Raw genomic sequence first — 17,986 nt, 5'->3', positions numbered from 1 at the left:
TTTTTAAATTCAAAAAATTATATTAAAAATAAATGAAAAAGGTTATCGAAAAAACACGCCCCACTCACGTATTAGCAGGGCAGGGTGAGTCACCAGAACCAAGGACGGGTGTTTTTGATGAATCTAACATGTTAAAAATGGAGTTTGAAGTTATAATGGGTTTGTATAGGAAGGGGGCGTGTCTGATCAAATGAATATCAAATTTCTAAATAATGAATCAAGCAACTTGAAAACGTTCTGGGGGCTCACAAACGCCTGAGTAGACGATAAAATGACCGAAAGTACATTTTGAAACCAATACTTTTGTACTTTTACTCAAGTCAATTTTGAATTCCGGACTTTTACTTGCAACAGAGTATTTCTACATTGCAGTATTGATACTTTTAAATGCGAGTGCCTTTTCCACCTCTGACACACACACAGTCACACAGTCACACAGAGTCACAGACACACACGTTGTGTCAACCTTGTAGAGGAGTTAACAGCAAACAACACTATGAGCTCTTACAGTAAGTGTTGTTGCTCTCTATGTGTGTGAGTATACAAATGTGTAGATAATGTGTAAATAGTGAGTGTACAAATGTGAGTACTTTTTCCACCACTGTCACACACACACACACACACACACACACACACACACACACACACACACACACACACACACACACACACACACACACACACACACACACACACACACACACACACACACACACACACACACACACACACACACGCACAACAGTTGTGTCAGCCTTGCAGTAGAGTTAACAAACACTATGATCTCTTACAGTAAGTGTAGTTGCTCTCTATACTTACACACATCATGAATACATATTGTCATAGTGTATGACGTGCTGATTGTTGCACAATAACAACACTAAAACCATAATATCAAATTATAAAAGTGACTTTTTAATCTGGCATGAACTGGGCAGCGGTCCAAATGGCCCACGTAACGTTATGGAGAGATTAAAGGCTTTGGTTTTATATCGAGCCAAAAAATAATAATAATAATAAAATACAGAAAGAAGTGAAATAAAAGCAGACATGAACACAGGTTTGATTAGTTTAACTCACAGCAGGCTGTGTGGTAACGGGCCATAATAACAGGATGGGAATGTGTCTTATACACCCTTAACCCATTAAGACCGGGAACGCATCTTGTGTGTCATTTTTACATTTATTTGGCTATTCAAAAAATAGCAGATCTACAAGCTCAAAGCACGGCACCCGGTGCCGCGCTATGAGCTTGTAGATCTGCTATTTTTTTGGAAAAATCGTGAAAATATATGCAAATCTTTGAATATATATATTTTTTTTATTTTGGCCGTGGACCACCATCTCAAAATATTTTGTTCCAGGGACCCCCAGAAGTTGTAACGGAGTTAGAAATGTATATATATATATATATTCAAAGATTTGCGCACAAGATTTTTTGAAAATAGCCAAAAGACATCTTAAAATGACACAGATGCGTTCCCGGTCTTAATGGGTTAAGACAGTGATCTGTGCGTCCTGGACGACATTTATTAAAGGTACTGTACTTAAGTACCACTTTTTCTCCATACCACAAACACCATAGAGTAAAAACTCTTGTAACTTTAACCAGCAAAAAAAAATACCGATACCGACCAATAACGGCAAATATCGTCCGATACCGATATGTGACCGCTATATATCTGTGCATCCCTATAATCTAGCTATACATTTGCGACTTCTCCCCCCCCCCCCGTGGTGGCTGTTGGGTGTTCGGGTTGTCGGGTGGTGTGTGTGTGTGTGTGTGTGTGTGTGTGTGTGTGTGTGTGTGTGTGTGTGTGTGTGTGTGTGTGTGTGTGTGTGTGTGTGTGTGTGTGTGTGTGTGTGTGTGTGTGTGTGTGTGTGTGTGTGTGTGTGTGCGCGAGACGCCGTTCCGATCTGTCATTGGCTAGGAGGACTGCTCACGTGGCAGACGTGCCGTAGCGGACATGCAACCAAGCAGGCGACGGCTCCGGTGTTGCCAGATTATGTGACTGAAACAAGCAACCAGGTCTATGAAAGCAAGCCCAAAAGCAGCGACCAGTTTCACCACTTGAGGCCTATTACATCAGCTATTTTTAAAAAGGAATCTTGAAAAGAAAGCAAGCCCAAATAAACCACTACACTTCAGAAACAAAACCAAACAAAAGCAACCCGCAACTATGAATATTTAAGAGCGACGGCTCCGGTGTTGCCAGATTATGTGAGTGAAACAAGCGACCAGTTCTATAAAAACAAGCCCAAAACAAACGACCAGGGGCCCGTTGCACAAAGGCAGAATTAAATCATCCTAGATGTAAACCAGAATCCAGGTTTGACAAGTCTGCTCTTCCATACCTTTCAAGTAGTCAAAGAATATTTATTCCCGGTACGATCGATCCCCAGAGCCTTGCTAAACAAGGAGGTCTTATTTGTGCTTCTCCGATTTTTTTTTCTTTTTCATTGCGACCCCGTTCGATAGTTATTGGCCGTGGAATATAGAATGTCAAGTAAAAAATGCAGAGGAAATCCAGGGAGGAAATAAAAGGGGGCTTTTCCAAATCAATAACCAAGAAGTGAAGTGAACAGTGCCTGTGTTTTTGCAATCACAATCTCCTGCTTCACTGTGTGACTGAGGGTTAAATGGTGAGTCATATGTTAGCGAAGAGCGCCATCTCGCGTAAAACACGTCAACGGCAGTGAATGAGTTAACCCTGCACGCTACGTGACTTGACGCTGGAATGGAGAGCTGTTGTTTCTGATGCTTCATCTGCAAATGTGTGTGTATTGTTCTGGATTTGTGGTGAGACAACTTTGTGTATTCATTTAATTTTCAGATAGATAGATAGATAGATAGATAGATCATATATTGTATTAATAATCATAATAAAATAATAATAATCCTAAAAAACATGACAAATAAATTGTCATGTTGCCCACCCATGAATAGGTATGCCCATATATGGGCAATTGGGCATATATACTGATGACATCAAGGATCTCCATATATGGACATAAAAGGACAAGGACTGACAGACATACAGATCTCCATATATGGCCATAAAAGGGAAAACGACTGACAGACACACAGAACTCCATATATGGCCATAAAAGGGAAAACGACTGACAGACACACAGATCTCCATACATGGGCATATCAGTCACACCGGTGGTGGCATGTAGGTGTCAAACTCTAGACTTCTAGTTTTATACATATGGTACCTTGTGAAACGTGACAGTCTGCATAATGAGCACTTTAACTTTTGGTACTTTAAGTATATTTTGATGCCATTACTTTTGTACATTAATTCAGTGCTTTTTCCAGCACTGTATGTGTGAGTGTATATATAATATATATATATATATATATATACAGATATATATACACATATTACACACTAAAACGTCTGAGTGGCTTTAAACAGATCCTCAGCATACCTACAGTTAGTTTACTGATGACGTGCTCCAGAGCAGAAGGTTGCATGACCCCCCCCCCCCCCCCCCCTCCCAACCACATTCATGATGTTAGGACTTCATTCACAGCTTTACTTTGGAAGAAGATGCAACACAGCGACATCTTAGAAGTGTTCACATTTAACACTGAACTTGGCTTTTTTTTAAAACATATTTTTAACTGTGTAAAAAAAAGCTTGCTTGGGCCCTGGGTAAAGAAGAAGAGGCCCTTCATTCACTCTCCTGTTACCACCACCACGGGGGCCCCTCGGTGAAGGAGGAGAGGCCCTTCATTCACTACCGTTACCAGGGGAAATGAAGGGGGGGGGGGGGGGGTACTGCTTCTTTCTGCTTTTTCAACTAAATCAATGTCAGGCTTTGCTGATAACAACCAGGCCTGTTCTGTCACTCACTGCCCAGGATAGCAGCATCGCTTGTAGCTCCACACACTTCCACTAAAACATGTCACAATACTAGAGAAACACACACACACACACACACACACACACACACACACACACACACACACACACACACAGTGGCACTGATTCACACACTCTTTTTCCTGGTTAAAAATAAATAAATAAATCAAAGCAACAGAAAACACACAGTGAGAGAGAATAAGAATAATAATCCTTTTGTGTTCCTTTACCTTTCGACCCAACGTTGTCCCCGAGTAGAAGTAATAAGCGATCCCGAGCACCCACAGCACGGCAAAACACAACAATATCCTCGACTTCTTTCTCATCTCTGTCCGTTGTGGGGAAGCGTCCTAAATGTCTCCGTCTTTATTCCTCCCTCTCTGGCGAGGAGAGGCGACAAGCCGAGCAGAGAGAGAGAGAGGCTACGTATCCCCTCTTTTTACTCTATAGCCCCGGCGTGGACGCTTTCTCTAGCCCCGATATGGACGCTCTGAACGCGGCCCCGGCTGTGTGTCGCTAGTCGGTGGGGTTCGGGGTGTCGGTGCTTCGGTTGGTTCGTCCGCCGCCCGTCGCCTCTTTTTCCCCGGTCGGTCGTCTGCCGTGAGTGTTAGCCGAGAAGGACGCTTCGCCGTGCGGCTTCGGGTCGGTCGGTGACTCGGTGGTGGTGGTGGAGGAGGAGGTGTTGTTAGGAGGAGGTGGAGGACTAGTGGAGGTATAGGGAGGAGGAGGTGGAGGAGAAGCGGAGCAGCAGAGAGAGAAGAGCAGGAAGCAGAGAGCAAGAGAGAGAGAGGGGAAAGGCCGGCCCCGACGACGACGACGAATACTGAAACGCTCGCCCCAAAACGCGGTCGCCCCCCCCCCCCTGGGGCAAATCCTGCGAACTCGCCATCTGGTATTCATACACGTAACATCAGTAAACTTCTATGCCTAAACCTAAACTTATTACTAAACGTAACGTCAGTAGCCTAAACTATGCCCAAAGAGCCATTATACAGCCCTTTAGGCATTACACTAGTACTATGCTATAAATATAACTATAAAAATATAGTTTTAAGCCAAGTGGATGGCAGAGTTCACACCAACTATTAAAAAAAATACAATGGTGAACAATATAGTTATTGTTAACTTTATAGTTATAGTGCTCAGCGTGAACGGCCCCTTAAAACCTAACCTTATTCCTAAACGTAGGCTAACCTCAGTAAACTATGCCTAAACCTAACCTTATTCCTAAACGTAACCTCAGTAAAACTATGTCTAAACCTAACCTTATTCCTAAACTTAACCTCAGTAAAACTATGTCTAAACCTAACCTTATTCCTAAACGTAGGCTAACCTCAGTAAACTATGTCTAAACCTAACCTTATTCCTAAACTTAACCTCAGTAAAACTATGTCTAAACCTAACCTTATTCCTAAACTTAACCTCAGTAAAACTATGTCTAAACTAAACCTAACCTTATTCCTAAACGTAACCTCAGTAAAACTATGTCTAAACCTAACCTTATTCCTAACCTTAACCTCAGTAAACTATGCCTAAACCTAACCTTATTCCTAACCTTAACCTCAGTAAAACTATACCTAACCCTACATTTATTTCTAACCGCTGGGGGCGAGCGTGATTTGGGGCGAGACCTCCGATTACCACGACGACTCCTCTGTGGCCCAATCAAACGCCGCCTGGTTTATGCTTCGTCGGGGAAAATAGCAGACCTACAAGCTCACAGCGCGGCGCCTCGGTGACGCGCTGTGAGCTTGTAGGTCTGCTATTTATTTTTCCCGACAGCGCGAGACCGTCGCGCGACGAAGTGTGGGAACCGGGAGGGGCGGGGAGGGGAGGGGAGGGGAGGGGCGTGTGGCGTGCCGTGCCACAGAGTAAAATAATGGTTCTTTTAAAAGGCTGACGCGGTTCCTTTTCACAGAACTAAGAACCGTCACCTACAAAACACCTTTTATTTTAGTGAATGGAGGAAAAAGGGAGGGGACCAAGACTGCCCCCCCCCCGGTTGATGACGAGAGAGGGGGGGGGGGGGGTTCCATGACATGATGAACTTGTTTGAGAACCACGGTTCTATCTGTATGGCATCACTGTGTGAAGAAGAGGTTTGGGTTCTAGTGGGTACTTTGATTTTACAGAGTGTGTACACTCTACACACTGTAGAGAGAGCTGACTGTAGAAAGACAGACAGACAGACAGACAGACAGACAGACAGACAGACAGACAGACAGGCAGACAGGCAGGCAGGCAGGCAGGCAGGCAGACAGACAGACAGACAGACAAAGAGAGACAGACAGACAGACAGACAGGCAGACAAACAGACAGACAGGAAAAGATGTGTATCCAGATAGTGTTTTTTTCTCGTCGCTACACTGAGCATCACATGACACGTGGTTGTTGTGTCATCATCACAATCACATGTCATGTGATGACGGTTGGCACAGCGGTGGAAAAAGTACTCAATGTGTTTTACTTTAGTAAAAGTATCAATACTGCAATGTAGAAATACTCTGTTACAAGTAAAAGTCCAAGAGTATTGGTATCAAAATGTACTTAAAGTAGGCTACCAAAAATATAAAGTATTCATTTTGTAGAATGTCTCATTTCAAGTTTTCAAATGTATACACATCTTTTGAAAATAGCAGATCTACAAATTTTACTCAAATAAACTACAAGCAGTATTGTCATAAAAATATACATACAGTACCACAACTACCAAGCGTTGCTGCCTAGCACTAGTCTGTTAGATCTGCTCATACAATACTGTACCAGCATCAGTCAGTCAGTCAGTCAGTCAGTAAACATTATGAGCAAGAATTGTGCAGATTGCAGAATGATAGTCTGACTAAATATTTTTTAGTGAGACTATATTTCTTTTACACTAAATCTAGGCTATGATATCTGCTTATATCAATCTGTAGGAATGTGCAGAAATCTAATTTGTTTGAGAATTGTCTCCTCACGGAAAATGATTTGAATCTATTCATTCAGAGTTAATGCTGTACCCGTAGGCCCATAGGTTATCCATTGTAAAAATGTCAAACATTTAAAAAAAATAGCTCAAATAGGAGATACATGTGTCGTGATGCATTGTGCTGTGAGCTTGTAGATCTGCTATTTTCTAACATTTTAGTAGGCCTAGTTTTACTTTTTGTACTTTAAGTATATTTTCATGCCAATACTTTTGTACTTTTTATATTGTGGTATTGCTACTTTTACTTAAGTAAACTATCTGAGTACTTTTTCCACCACTGACTAACGCTATGCTTCATTTGATCATACTACAGCGTCATGTTTTGAGATAGATGTAGATCTGCTAATTTTGCTATTTTTCAAAATTTGAATCCTGAAAAGTCACAGTTTTGGACATAATGACGTTTCCAGGGAGGAGCTTAGCGTGGAAAACTGACGCTTCACCCTTACGTTTCACCGTTTCAGCGTTCCTTCAGCAGCTTCTGCTGCACTTATCGGCTTCTTTCACTTTCTCCCTGCCGTTTGGTGCCCCGTGCTTCAGCACCTAAAACCCTTCCGTTAATCCTGCCCTGACCACTGCCCAGGGACCCCCTAATGCAGGGTTAGGACAGTGTCCACCAGATAAGGATGGTGGCCATGATGAGGATGAGGACCACAACAGCTATCATGATGAGCATCATCTTCTTGTCCTTCCACCAGTACTTTTTTTTTACCTTCCCGGTGGTTTTCTGGAAGTGAGAAGCTGATTCCTCGAGCATCTCCACCTTGCAGTCCAGGTCAGACAGATTGAGCTCCCGCTCCAACACTTTTCCCACGTTGACGCGCATGATCTCCATGACCTGGTCAGCCTGGGCCTGCGTCTGTTGCAGGCGCTGCTTCTCTGACGCCACAATGTCAGGATCTTGTGGAACCGGGGCGGACATGGTTAATTAATAAAGGTTCTAAAAGTACAGAGCTTTTTAAAGTCCTTTGCAAGGCAGGGTATAGAACACAGAGATACTGACGCCGTCACTGATGTCAACACTATAATGACACAAGATCAACTCTGGGAAGAGAATAAATACAGCTAGTGCTGTGACATCACAGTGACATCACAGTGACATCACAGTGACAGTGTTGGCTGCAGTCGTCACGCTCATGTCACTATGACTCAGCCATAACGGCCAAATATGGAGTGTGTTGTCTAACCTCAACGTGTCGTCATGACATCAGGCGCAAACAAATCAGTCAGCTCCATTATGGGCACAAACGGGGGGAATGCCCATATATGGGCATATACTGATGACATCAGGGATTTTCATATATTCCTACTATAATTCTAGTAACCTCTGTAGTGGTGTCACAACCCGGTTCTCCTCACTGGCTGGAGCAATTGCTCTGATTTTGCACACAGCCATTGACCATTACCATCTGAACGCAACTGTGAAGCCCGTTTTCAATTTCATCATCTCAGCTTCTTATTAGCGTTTATGTGTCAAACAATGTCGCCTCCCGGGTTGCCAGATCATGTGCGCATATCCCCCCACGGATGCGTCGCCCGGGTATGGTCTAGTAGGCATAAAAGGGACAAGGACTGACAGATGCAGAGATCTCCATATATGGGCATATCACCATGCCCATCTATTGAACATTGAACATCCACCCCTGACAACATGCAGGAGGCACTGTGCTGAAGGACTTCAAGTACCTGGGCTCATGGGTCAAAGTACCAACGAACCGGCCAGTTGTATGGAGAACCGGGATTACTGGAAGCATCGATGGAGGGCTCGTCTGAGGACGATCTAGAGAGAGAGATATATGGGCATATACTGATGACATCAGGGATCTCCATATATGGGCCTAAAAGGGACACGAACTGACAGATACAGAAATCTCCATATATGGGCATATCAGTCGGATCGGTGGTGTGAGGCCTATACATACAGTACTAGAGGTTCGACACCTATGTCGCACCGCCGATCCAACCGACATGTCTAAGTGTCAGGGGCTTTGTCAGAGTGCCCATTGTATCCGTCTGTCTTAGCCCTGAAACATGACTGTCATATTATGACAGTTTAAGAATATTTTACATTTACAACCACTACATCGACATAAACGTTCAGATTTCAAATATAAAGTGCTGACCCCACGGCCACGGACAAGTTAAAACGCCTGTACTGGGTCTAAGTACCCGTATCTACCGTATTGTTAAATAAAAAGAATTTTAATCTGATTGATGGCCATTTTATTCAAAAAATGGCCAGCACCGCACCGCACTCCCTCCAGTCCTTGCCGCTGCGCTCGCCGAGTTTGAAGTCCCATATATGCCCATGACCATATATGGGCATAGCGGTAGGATCCATGGCTCTGGACAACCGGATCTCCATATAGGCCTATTTAGTTATGGGCGTTGGACTGATACGCTAATGTAAATAGCTTACTAAGACCTAAGCTTACTAAGCTTACTAAGATCTCATATTTAGATTGCTTTGGCTATTCAAAAATAGCGGATTTACAAGCTCGTAGTGCCGTGCTACGAGCTTGTAGATCTACTATTTTTTTTTTAACGTGAAAAAGTTGTGCAAAGCTTTAAAAATATATAATTCACAGATTTGCACAAATTCTCATGATTTTTCAAAAAATAGCAGATCTACAAGCTCATTGCGCGGCACTCGGTGCTGTACTATAATAACATCAAAAACACGTGTTTTATTTCATCTCGCTATTAATGTACGCATTATTGTTTAAGGTCATTTAAATGTCTGATAAAAAATAAAACCCAACTCAGCATGTTCAAACTGAGGCCCCTGTGGCTATACTAAAGGTCAGCTCCAGTCTACCGTGACATTTCACATCTTAATCATGACACAACATGCTTCTGAACCTCCAGCAAAATACCATCAATACACACTTTATACTGTATGTATGCATGCATGCCCCCAAACTGTGTCCCAGTAGTATTACACATGTGACCCCCCCCACGCACGCACGCACGCACGCACGCACGCACGCACGCACGCACGCACGCACGCACGCACGCACGCACGCACGCACGCACGCACGCACGCACGCACGCACGCACACACACACACACACACACACACACACACACACACACACACACACACACACACACACACACACACACACACACACACACACACACACACACACACACACACACACACACACACACACACACACACACACACACACACACACACACACACACACACAGTGTTTATTCAGTGCTGGCCCTTTAACAGAGAGAGTCTGAAGAGAGTCTGTGTCTATGTTTACGTTACTACCCCAGCGGTGGTTCTCAAACTTTTTCATGTCAAGAACCCCCAAAATTATCTGTATTTGGCTCCGGACCCTTAAATGCTTAAATGGCTTTTTAATTTATAGCTTAAAAAGCCATTTAAGCCATAACTAGGCTAAGTTTGAACTTAGTGTGAGGTGGTGCAACTGGCCCAGGTTTCTTCCCATTCAAAGGGGAGTTTTTCTGCCACCATATTGCCAAACACTTACATGGAGGCATGTTGAGTGTCTGTAGAGCACTCAACATCATCGCGACCCCCCAAAATAATCATATTTTCAAAATGACAAGCACTTGGAATTGTAGGAGCTGAGGTGTTAAATTTAGTTTCCACGGATAAATATTGTGAAAATAGCAGATCTACAAGCTCACAACGCCTCGAAATTCGAGGTGTTGTGAGCTTGTAGATCTGCTATTTTCATTTCATTTCTTTTGCCTCTTTCTTAGGTAATATTTGTCAATTTGACCAATGTTTGACCATTCTTTATATTGTAGTTTGTTTGTTACTTTTGATGCAGTAATAGTCTTATTTGTTTTGTATTTTATTTTAGAGGTATTAAAATAAATGTGCAGATACCCTGTATACACTATGTGTGTTGTTTGTTTGTTTACTGTTGAGTGAGAAAACAATGTTGCACATTAAGCTGGGGACCCCCCAAAATAATTTGGGGACCCCCCAGTTTGGGAACCACTGCATTATAGTCACCCTCATCATGCTCCACTGTACATGTAAAGTGTCTTGAGATAACCTATGATGATTTGTATATAAATCAAATTGATCGATTGATGATGTATAACAATAGTGTGTATTAACTACGGTACACTATGTGTTCATATGCACTCTTACAGTGTGTGTACTTACATACTGATGTGTACGTGTGCATAAGGTGTACTTGTAATGGATGTACTTTTAATAACCTTGCAGCCAAATAAGCAGTATTTATTCAGCCACATAATCATTGGTATGCACACAGATTCTTCATGTTTTATTTAAACAGCAGACCGGCTGTGGGGCCGCGGTGTTTAAACAGCAAATTCAATTAAAGCGTTCACATCTTCTTTAGTGGCCATTTAATACCATTAACTATAAGCAGAAGAGCCTTTTCTGTTTGTTTTCATTTTACTAGACTAGAGTAATAGTCTATAATAAGTTATATTCTAACTACTAACTACAGGGATATATGTGTGTGGTTTAGGCCGGGTTATGAGGAGAAGTCCCAACAGGTATTGAGGTTGGAGGGGGAGACGGCAAACATTTCCTGCTCTGCCGGAGTCATATCTCCATGCATAATAACTGTTATGAGTTTTATTTCTAAATCAATGGTTTATTTACATTTGTGATGGAAACAGCCTTAACTAGGGCTGTTCTGCCAACTGCCTGAGTTTAATAATACTGTAGAAATGTAAAAAAGTCTCTGATTCTACAAATGTATGCATATGCTTTCTCATACAGTCTGTTTTATTATTCATCAAGGCCTAAAACATCGTTGGTTGGCCGACTACTTTAGTCTCAAACAAGATATCTATTGGCTGGATTTCCATGCGATGTATTGTACACCTTAAAGGGCAAGACCACTTTGGTAGAGGTTTGGGTTGTGTAGTTATACCTTACCACAGGGGTGATGCAACTTTGATGATGGAGAGGGCCACTATATTTCCCCACTCACTCCAGAGGGCCACATTGCATGTACTGTCTCTACGGAGAGACAGTATTTTATACTTTCTATGTCACACAAAAGTAGGTGCGACGTGTTTTGAGCCTGTAGATTTTTGCTACGTTTGAATTGGAATGCAGATTTTTTTTTTGGGGGTATTTTTTAAAGGGAATCCACAAAAGTAACATTTTTATTTCATTTCAAATGCATTTAGTTATACTTATGTTAACTTTTTGAATTTAAATACAAATACATTGGACATAAAAAAGACAATAGAATTTTAATACTAGTCATTAAGCTACTAATATAGACTGAAGTAATTAAAGCGGGTCATGTTTGCATGTTTGGAATTGTAACAGCATTGTAACCCAGTACTGTTTGTTTTTTTAATAAAATGTTCAACTTCCTGTTGTTTCGCTATTTTTATCAGAGAAGAAAACCCTGACTGGATCCGGATCTTACTTTCCAGAATTCCTTTGGAGTTACATCATGGCAAGTCTATAACCTCTACCAAAGTGGTCTTGCCCTTTAACACACCCCAGAGGATGATGTGGTGACCCAATGACCTTATTCATAGCCACATTGTAGCATTCATCATTTTCATCAATCATAGTTCCAGAGTTCATTCATGCAGTGAGTAGTTGACAGAATGGTTATGTTTATTATCAGTGTGTCTGTTGCGTGATAAGGACTCCAAACGGTCTACTTTTGGAACTAGTTATCTCAGAGTTTACAGGGTGGGACCTATCCCTACAAAGATAGATCAGTGGCTGTTCATCTATTTGTAGCAAGTGGTGTTTAAGTTTTACTGAAGGGCGGTCTGAGTCTAGCAACACGGCACCCATACAGGGTGTCATATGGGCTCCCCAGGGGGAAGGGGACAGTAATTGCCTCCCCCTAGTGTTCACACTTAACCTCAAATTCCTCGTTCTTAATATGCGTATCGTCGTTGTCGAGCAGAAACCTCTTATCTCCATATTCTAACCTTTAGCTTGTAGATCAGCTACTTTTGATGCTTTTGAATTTCAATCCTGAAAAGTAACAGTTTTTTAATAACATAACGAGGTTTCCACCCGACAGAGACGATATATATTCTCAATATTTGAAACTTTTTATTTTACAAACTTATCAGATTTGAGATCAGTGCTGAGTGTATCTCAATCCACACGTGTCACATCTGACACACATTGGTTAGACACGTTTTATGGAACAATTCTTCATTAACCACTTTCAACCTGGTGTCCATATGTTGGGCCATGGGTCATGTCATAGGTGAACATTATTATTTTGATGTAGATATTTCTTTTTTTAAAAGGAGAGATCCGCACATTTTAAGTGTCATCATTGATGTGTCGCTAATCACTCACCAACATTGAAAGGGACGTTGAGTTATTCCCAGAGAGTCCCCTTCGTCCAGTCTAACGACCCCCTCCGTTGGCATAATGGAGCCCGTGGAAGGCTGAAATTCGCCTAATATAACAGATGCAAAGTTAGTTTTTTCTCTACTCCTGCTCATTGTTGAGTGTCATGATACTCAAACATGCACTGAATGTCGCGAACGAGCGACCGTTCGTGCAGAACGAGACGACGCAGGTTGCTTGTTTTTCCATAGACGCCAGGTTCTATGGAAGAAACATGGATCCATCACAGTCACAGTGAGGCTATAGGGAAGATGATTGTTGTCGACTAGCAGCTTATTTCAATGATGTCAGATCCAGGTTTCTGTGACTTTATGAAGGCGGTTGATCCCCAACACAAAACCCTCAGAAGGAGCTCCTTGATGTGTGTGTGTGTGTGTGTGTGTGTGTGTGTGTGTGTGGGGGGGGGGGGGGGGGGGATCCCAAAGCTCTGAGGAAGTCAAAGCAACTCTGAAGAGACTCCATAGAACTGTGGTTCTCAAAGTGAGGTCCGGGGACCCCCCAATTCAAGATTATTCAAAAGATTCCGTGGTTAAAATGATTGTGATGCTACATTAACTACTTTTGCTGGGGACCCCTGATTTAGCCCCACCCCTCAAAAAACACACAAACAGAAAATTGGTGAAAAAAAACAGTTTAAATGGTCAAATTCCACAATTCACTCTACATACAGTAGTTCACATACCTTTTTTATATATGCTTTCAACCATTACATTTGAATGTAAAAGTATAATATGTTTAGAAAAAAACTAGTTTTGAACCACTTTCAACCTGGCATCCCTAGTTTGTTCATGTCATCATAGCACCACTATAATGGACTGCATGCTGAAACGTCTCACAGTCAACCAAACAGTAGTGGTTGGCAATGACAGGGACGAGTGCCTGAAGGAGTTTACATCCTATAGCCCGAGGGGACAAAAGCACGCTGTGTGGAGGTGGGAAAACTTTGAGCTAGAAAATTTCTGTCTGGTTCATGTGATTGGCTGAGACGCAGCCCGCCCCCGTTTCCCTAGGAAATACATCACTCACGATATGGTACCGAGCCATTTCAGCAGCTCTTTAAAGCTTTAAAGGCAGGACTTTCTGCTATTAACAAGAAACGATTTGAATAAATCATATGCCACAGGCTTCTCTGCCTTTTCTATACAGTATGTTAACACGTATAGAGGAATTAATGTTGACACACATTTAAATGTGTTTATGCCTTACATAAAGAGCAAATACTCCAAAATAACAATGCATTTACATAGTAGGGCTGTCAAATGAATATTCGATATTCGAATATTCTTCGAATATTGGGAAAATATATATATATATTCAAATATCTGCACATTTCTAAGACCAATATTCGAATATCATTTCTGAGGAACAGCCCTAATACATAGTGACATATTGACATACAATTTCATGACAAATATGTCTAAAGAAGGTTAGCCCTGGCTGAGAAGTGACAGGCATTATGATTAACTAGTCCAGCGAAACTATACACAGACTCTTGGGTTATGCGCTCGGTACGCAGAGATTACGTTTTGGACAGTGATATTTAATCGTATTGGAGAGATGCCATAGTCTGCGGGGCTGTAACCAGGACAACAGACCCCATAGCCTGAACTCCGAATCGAGGTCACATGCTGTCAATCAGGCAAACATTAAAAAGGTCGTGCAAACGTCACGTTTCCTTCCCGTCTATGTATTAGCCTTCGGCTGTTTAACCACAGCCTGTGGTAAAAAAGTGGACCACATTTTAACACATTACCTGCCAAGAACGCAAATATGCATTCTTTCAACAACAAAAAATGATTTTAAAAAAAAAATCACAAGAGGGCGCTCTAACACAACTTAGGAATGATCCTTCGACACTCAGAGAAGGAATAGACGGATGTGACATAATTGCAAAAAAAAACGTCACATCCATCCGTTCCAACGTTAGGATTTTTAGAAAAACACTTCTATCTCAGATTCTTTTTTTTTTATGAAAACCAGCCATTTTCAACGGGCGATCGCTCCAAAATGGCCGATCGCGGTAGAAACGTTATTGTTCCAGTGAAACAGAGGAGACCCCTCCCCCATCTCCCGCACACTTTTTTCTTACATCCGTGTCCACAACGTGGCCTCCACGACTTTACAAAGATCGTCTATTTAAGGTAATAAACGCTGGCAAAGCGGATAAAAAAAAAAAACGATGTTTCAAATCTCCGGCAGTCAATGTGTTTAAAGACACACGGCTGTTTCCCCAGCCATGGGATCAGGCCGTGTACTTCTCCTCTCCTTGTCTCTGGGCTTTGTGGTAGTGATCAGGCCGTGTACTTCTCCTCTCCTTGTCTCTGGGCTTTGTGGTAGAGATCAGGCCGTGTACTTCTCCTCTCCTTGTCTCTGGGCTTTGTGGTAGTGATCAGGCCGTGTACTTCTCCTCTCCTTGTCTCTGGGCTTTGTGGTAGTGTTCAGGCCGTGTACTTCTCCTCTCCTTGTCTCTGGGCTTTGTGGTAGTGCGTGTAGCTGCCGTGCAGCTCGCTGAACACTTCTCTGACGCCCGACTGCAGGCCGGCCGACAGGAACTTGACGTCCTGCTCCCGACACAGGTCCAGGATCAGGTAGACGCCCTCCGTCAGGTGGGACTTCACCTCGGGGCGAAGGGTTACCTGGAGAGGGAGACAGGAGGGGAGAGGGATTGATTGATGTACTTTATTTAGTAAGACATGAGAAACAGTACATGGAAGTACAATTCACAATAGAGCACCGAAGTCTGACGTAATTTACACATCCTACCTGGTTTGCGGTTTTCCACCCCCGTTCTGAATCCCCATAGACGTGTTTAATATCGCGTCAAATAAGAACTGTGTTCCAAAAATAAACAAATGACCCCGGCGGTTTGACTCTTATGGATATGAAGCATCAACTGACGGTGAGAAAACGATAATGATACTTCCGCCGAATTAGTTAAATTTTCGCCAGAAACAGACTGTATCAAATATGAGTGACTGACTATCATAATAAACGATACAGAACCTCCTCCCTGACAATATCGCCGAGACATGCCTTTTTCTCATGCCTTTTTTGTACATAATGGTATATATTTTTTCCTCTGTATTCTTATGTTGATTTTGAACTGTTTGGTTGCTACTATATATGTCTATGAAATTAATTCAAGGACCCCAACAGACAAAAGCCCGCAAGGACTTTTTTGGCCGGACCTTTTAGACAAAAGCCTTATAAATGTAACTGTGTTGTTTTACATTCTTTTGCCTAATAAAAATTTCAATCAATCAAAAAAACTGTTTGTTTATTTTTGGACCACAATTCTTATATGAGACAATTCTAAGATGACCCAATGTTATTCTCCATAGAGAAATGACTTTACGCACCTGGGGATGAACGAGTGACGTCAGGACTTCTGTACTCTATACAAGGTCTACTAAACTGGAAGTCTCATAAAGCTCTAAGCTTGTTTAAAATGAGATCCCCATGCACACAAATCATGATGACATAGAAGAGAAGGACAGATATACACTCTACTATACAGAACGTCATACAATCAGTTTACAGGTATGGGGGGGTAGGTTAAGATTTTGACAGGGGCCATTTTCGAATTGCAGCCTCCTGGAGGTGTTTCTTTATTTAGGGCAGTTTTGAAAGTGAGTAGAGTTTTACACTCCTTTACTCCTTTTGGTAGGGCATTCCACATTTTTGTTGCATAGCATGAGAAAGAGTTCATTCCCTTTGTTGTGCCAAATCTGGGTTGAACATGATCAGTGGAGCTGCCTCTGGTGTTGTGATCGTGGACTTCATTTACGTTTTTTAAATATTTTGGTACAGGTACAGGGGGATCCCAATGTTGTGTCGTATCTTGTAGACCAGGCCCATTGCAAGTTGCTGTTGGGAGATGTGATGGGCGCACAACATGGTATGAATTACGGTGCGTTTTAACAGCGGGCGATACTGGGCGATCCCGGGCGACATCGTCCAAAAAGATAAAGAAAATCCATCTTTCATCGCCCCCCCGCCCACTTCGCCCAATCGCCGGTTCTCATAGACTTTCATTATCTTTTGGGCGATGTTGCCCGGCATCGCCCGAGAGTCGCCCGCTGTTAAAACACACCGTTAGGGTCTAATTCACACTCTTGTCGTGTGATGGCGTTCCCTGCTGATAAGAACTGATCATCAACACGGCGCATCTTCATTGCAGTGGTGGAAAAAGTACTTTTTTTTTTTTACTTAAGTAAAAGTATCAATGCTGCAATGTAGAAGTACTCTGTTACAAGGAAAAGTCTGGAATTCAAAATGTGCTTGAGTAAAAGTACAAAAGTTTTGGTATCAACATGTACTTAAAGTACCACAAGTGGAAAGTACTCTTTATGCAGAATGTCCCATTTCACAAGTTTTCAAATTAATAAATTGTATAAAAATCTTTTAAAAATAGCAGATCTACAAGCTCTACAAACGCGACGCATTGTGAGCTTGTAGATCGGCTATTTTCAAATGGCCGAAATGTATATAGGGCTGAAACTCTACAAAGTAACTAGTAACTAAAGTTTTCAAATAATTGTAGTGGAGTAAAAGTACAATATTTGTCTCTGAGATGTAGCGGAGTAAAAGTAAAAGTATAGACAATTGGAAGCACTTCAGTAAAGTGAAAATACTTCACAATCGTACTTAAGTACAGTACTTGAGTACATGTACTTAGTTACTTTACACCACTGCTTCATTGGCAAGCGACACGGTGGTATGATGGCGTATGAATTGAGGTTAACCCATTAAGACCTGAGGCAGGTTGTACAA

At 42.2% G+C, this 17,986-nt stretch overlaps 2 protein-coding genes across 4 annotated transcripts in view; both read right to left on the bottom strand.

The window, feature by feature from the left end:
• galnt2 (UDP-N-acetyl-alpha-D-galactosamine:polypeptide N-acetylgalactosaminyltransferase 2) overlaps positions 1–4,629 on the bottom strand; it is a 78,073-nt gene extending 73,444 nt beyond the window's left edge. The window contains exon 1 of the mRNA XM_084061749.1: positions 4,103–4,629. Coding sequence (XP_083917875.1) covers positions 4,103–4,198 — 96 coding nt within the window. The 5' untranslated portion in view covers positions 4,199–4,629. The remainder of the gene's footprint in view (positions 1–4,102) is intronic.
• A 10,823-nt stretch (positions 4,630–15,452) lies between these two features.
• urb2 (URB2 ribosome biogenesis homolog) overlaps positions 15,453–17,986 on the bottom strand; it is a 35,755-nt gene continuing 33,221 nt past the window's right edge. For all 3 annotated transcript variants that reach the window (XM_084061723.1, XM_084061724.1, XM_084061725.1), the window contains exon 20: positions 15,453–15,849. In XM_084061723.1, coding sequence (XP_083917849.1) covers positions 15,652–15,849 — 198 coding nt within the window. In that variant the 3' untranslated portion in view covers positions 15,453–15,651. The remainder of the gene's footprint in view (positions 15,850–17,986) is intronic.

Source organism: Gymnoscopelus microlampas (genome assembly GCF_963454915.1).
Source record: "Gymnoscopelus microlampas genome assembly, chromosome: 1".
Taxonomy (NCBI): Eukaryota; Metazoa; Chordata; class Actinopteri; order Myctophiformes; family Myctophidae; genus Gymnoscopelus; species Gymnoscopelus microlampas.
The sequence above is the reverse complement of the archived record's forward strand: the minus strand, read 5'-3'. Positions and strand labels throughout refer to the sequence as shown.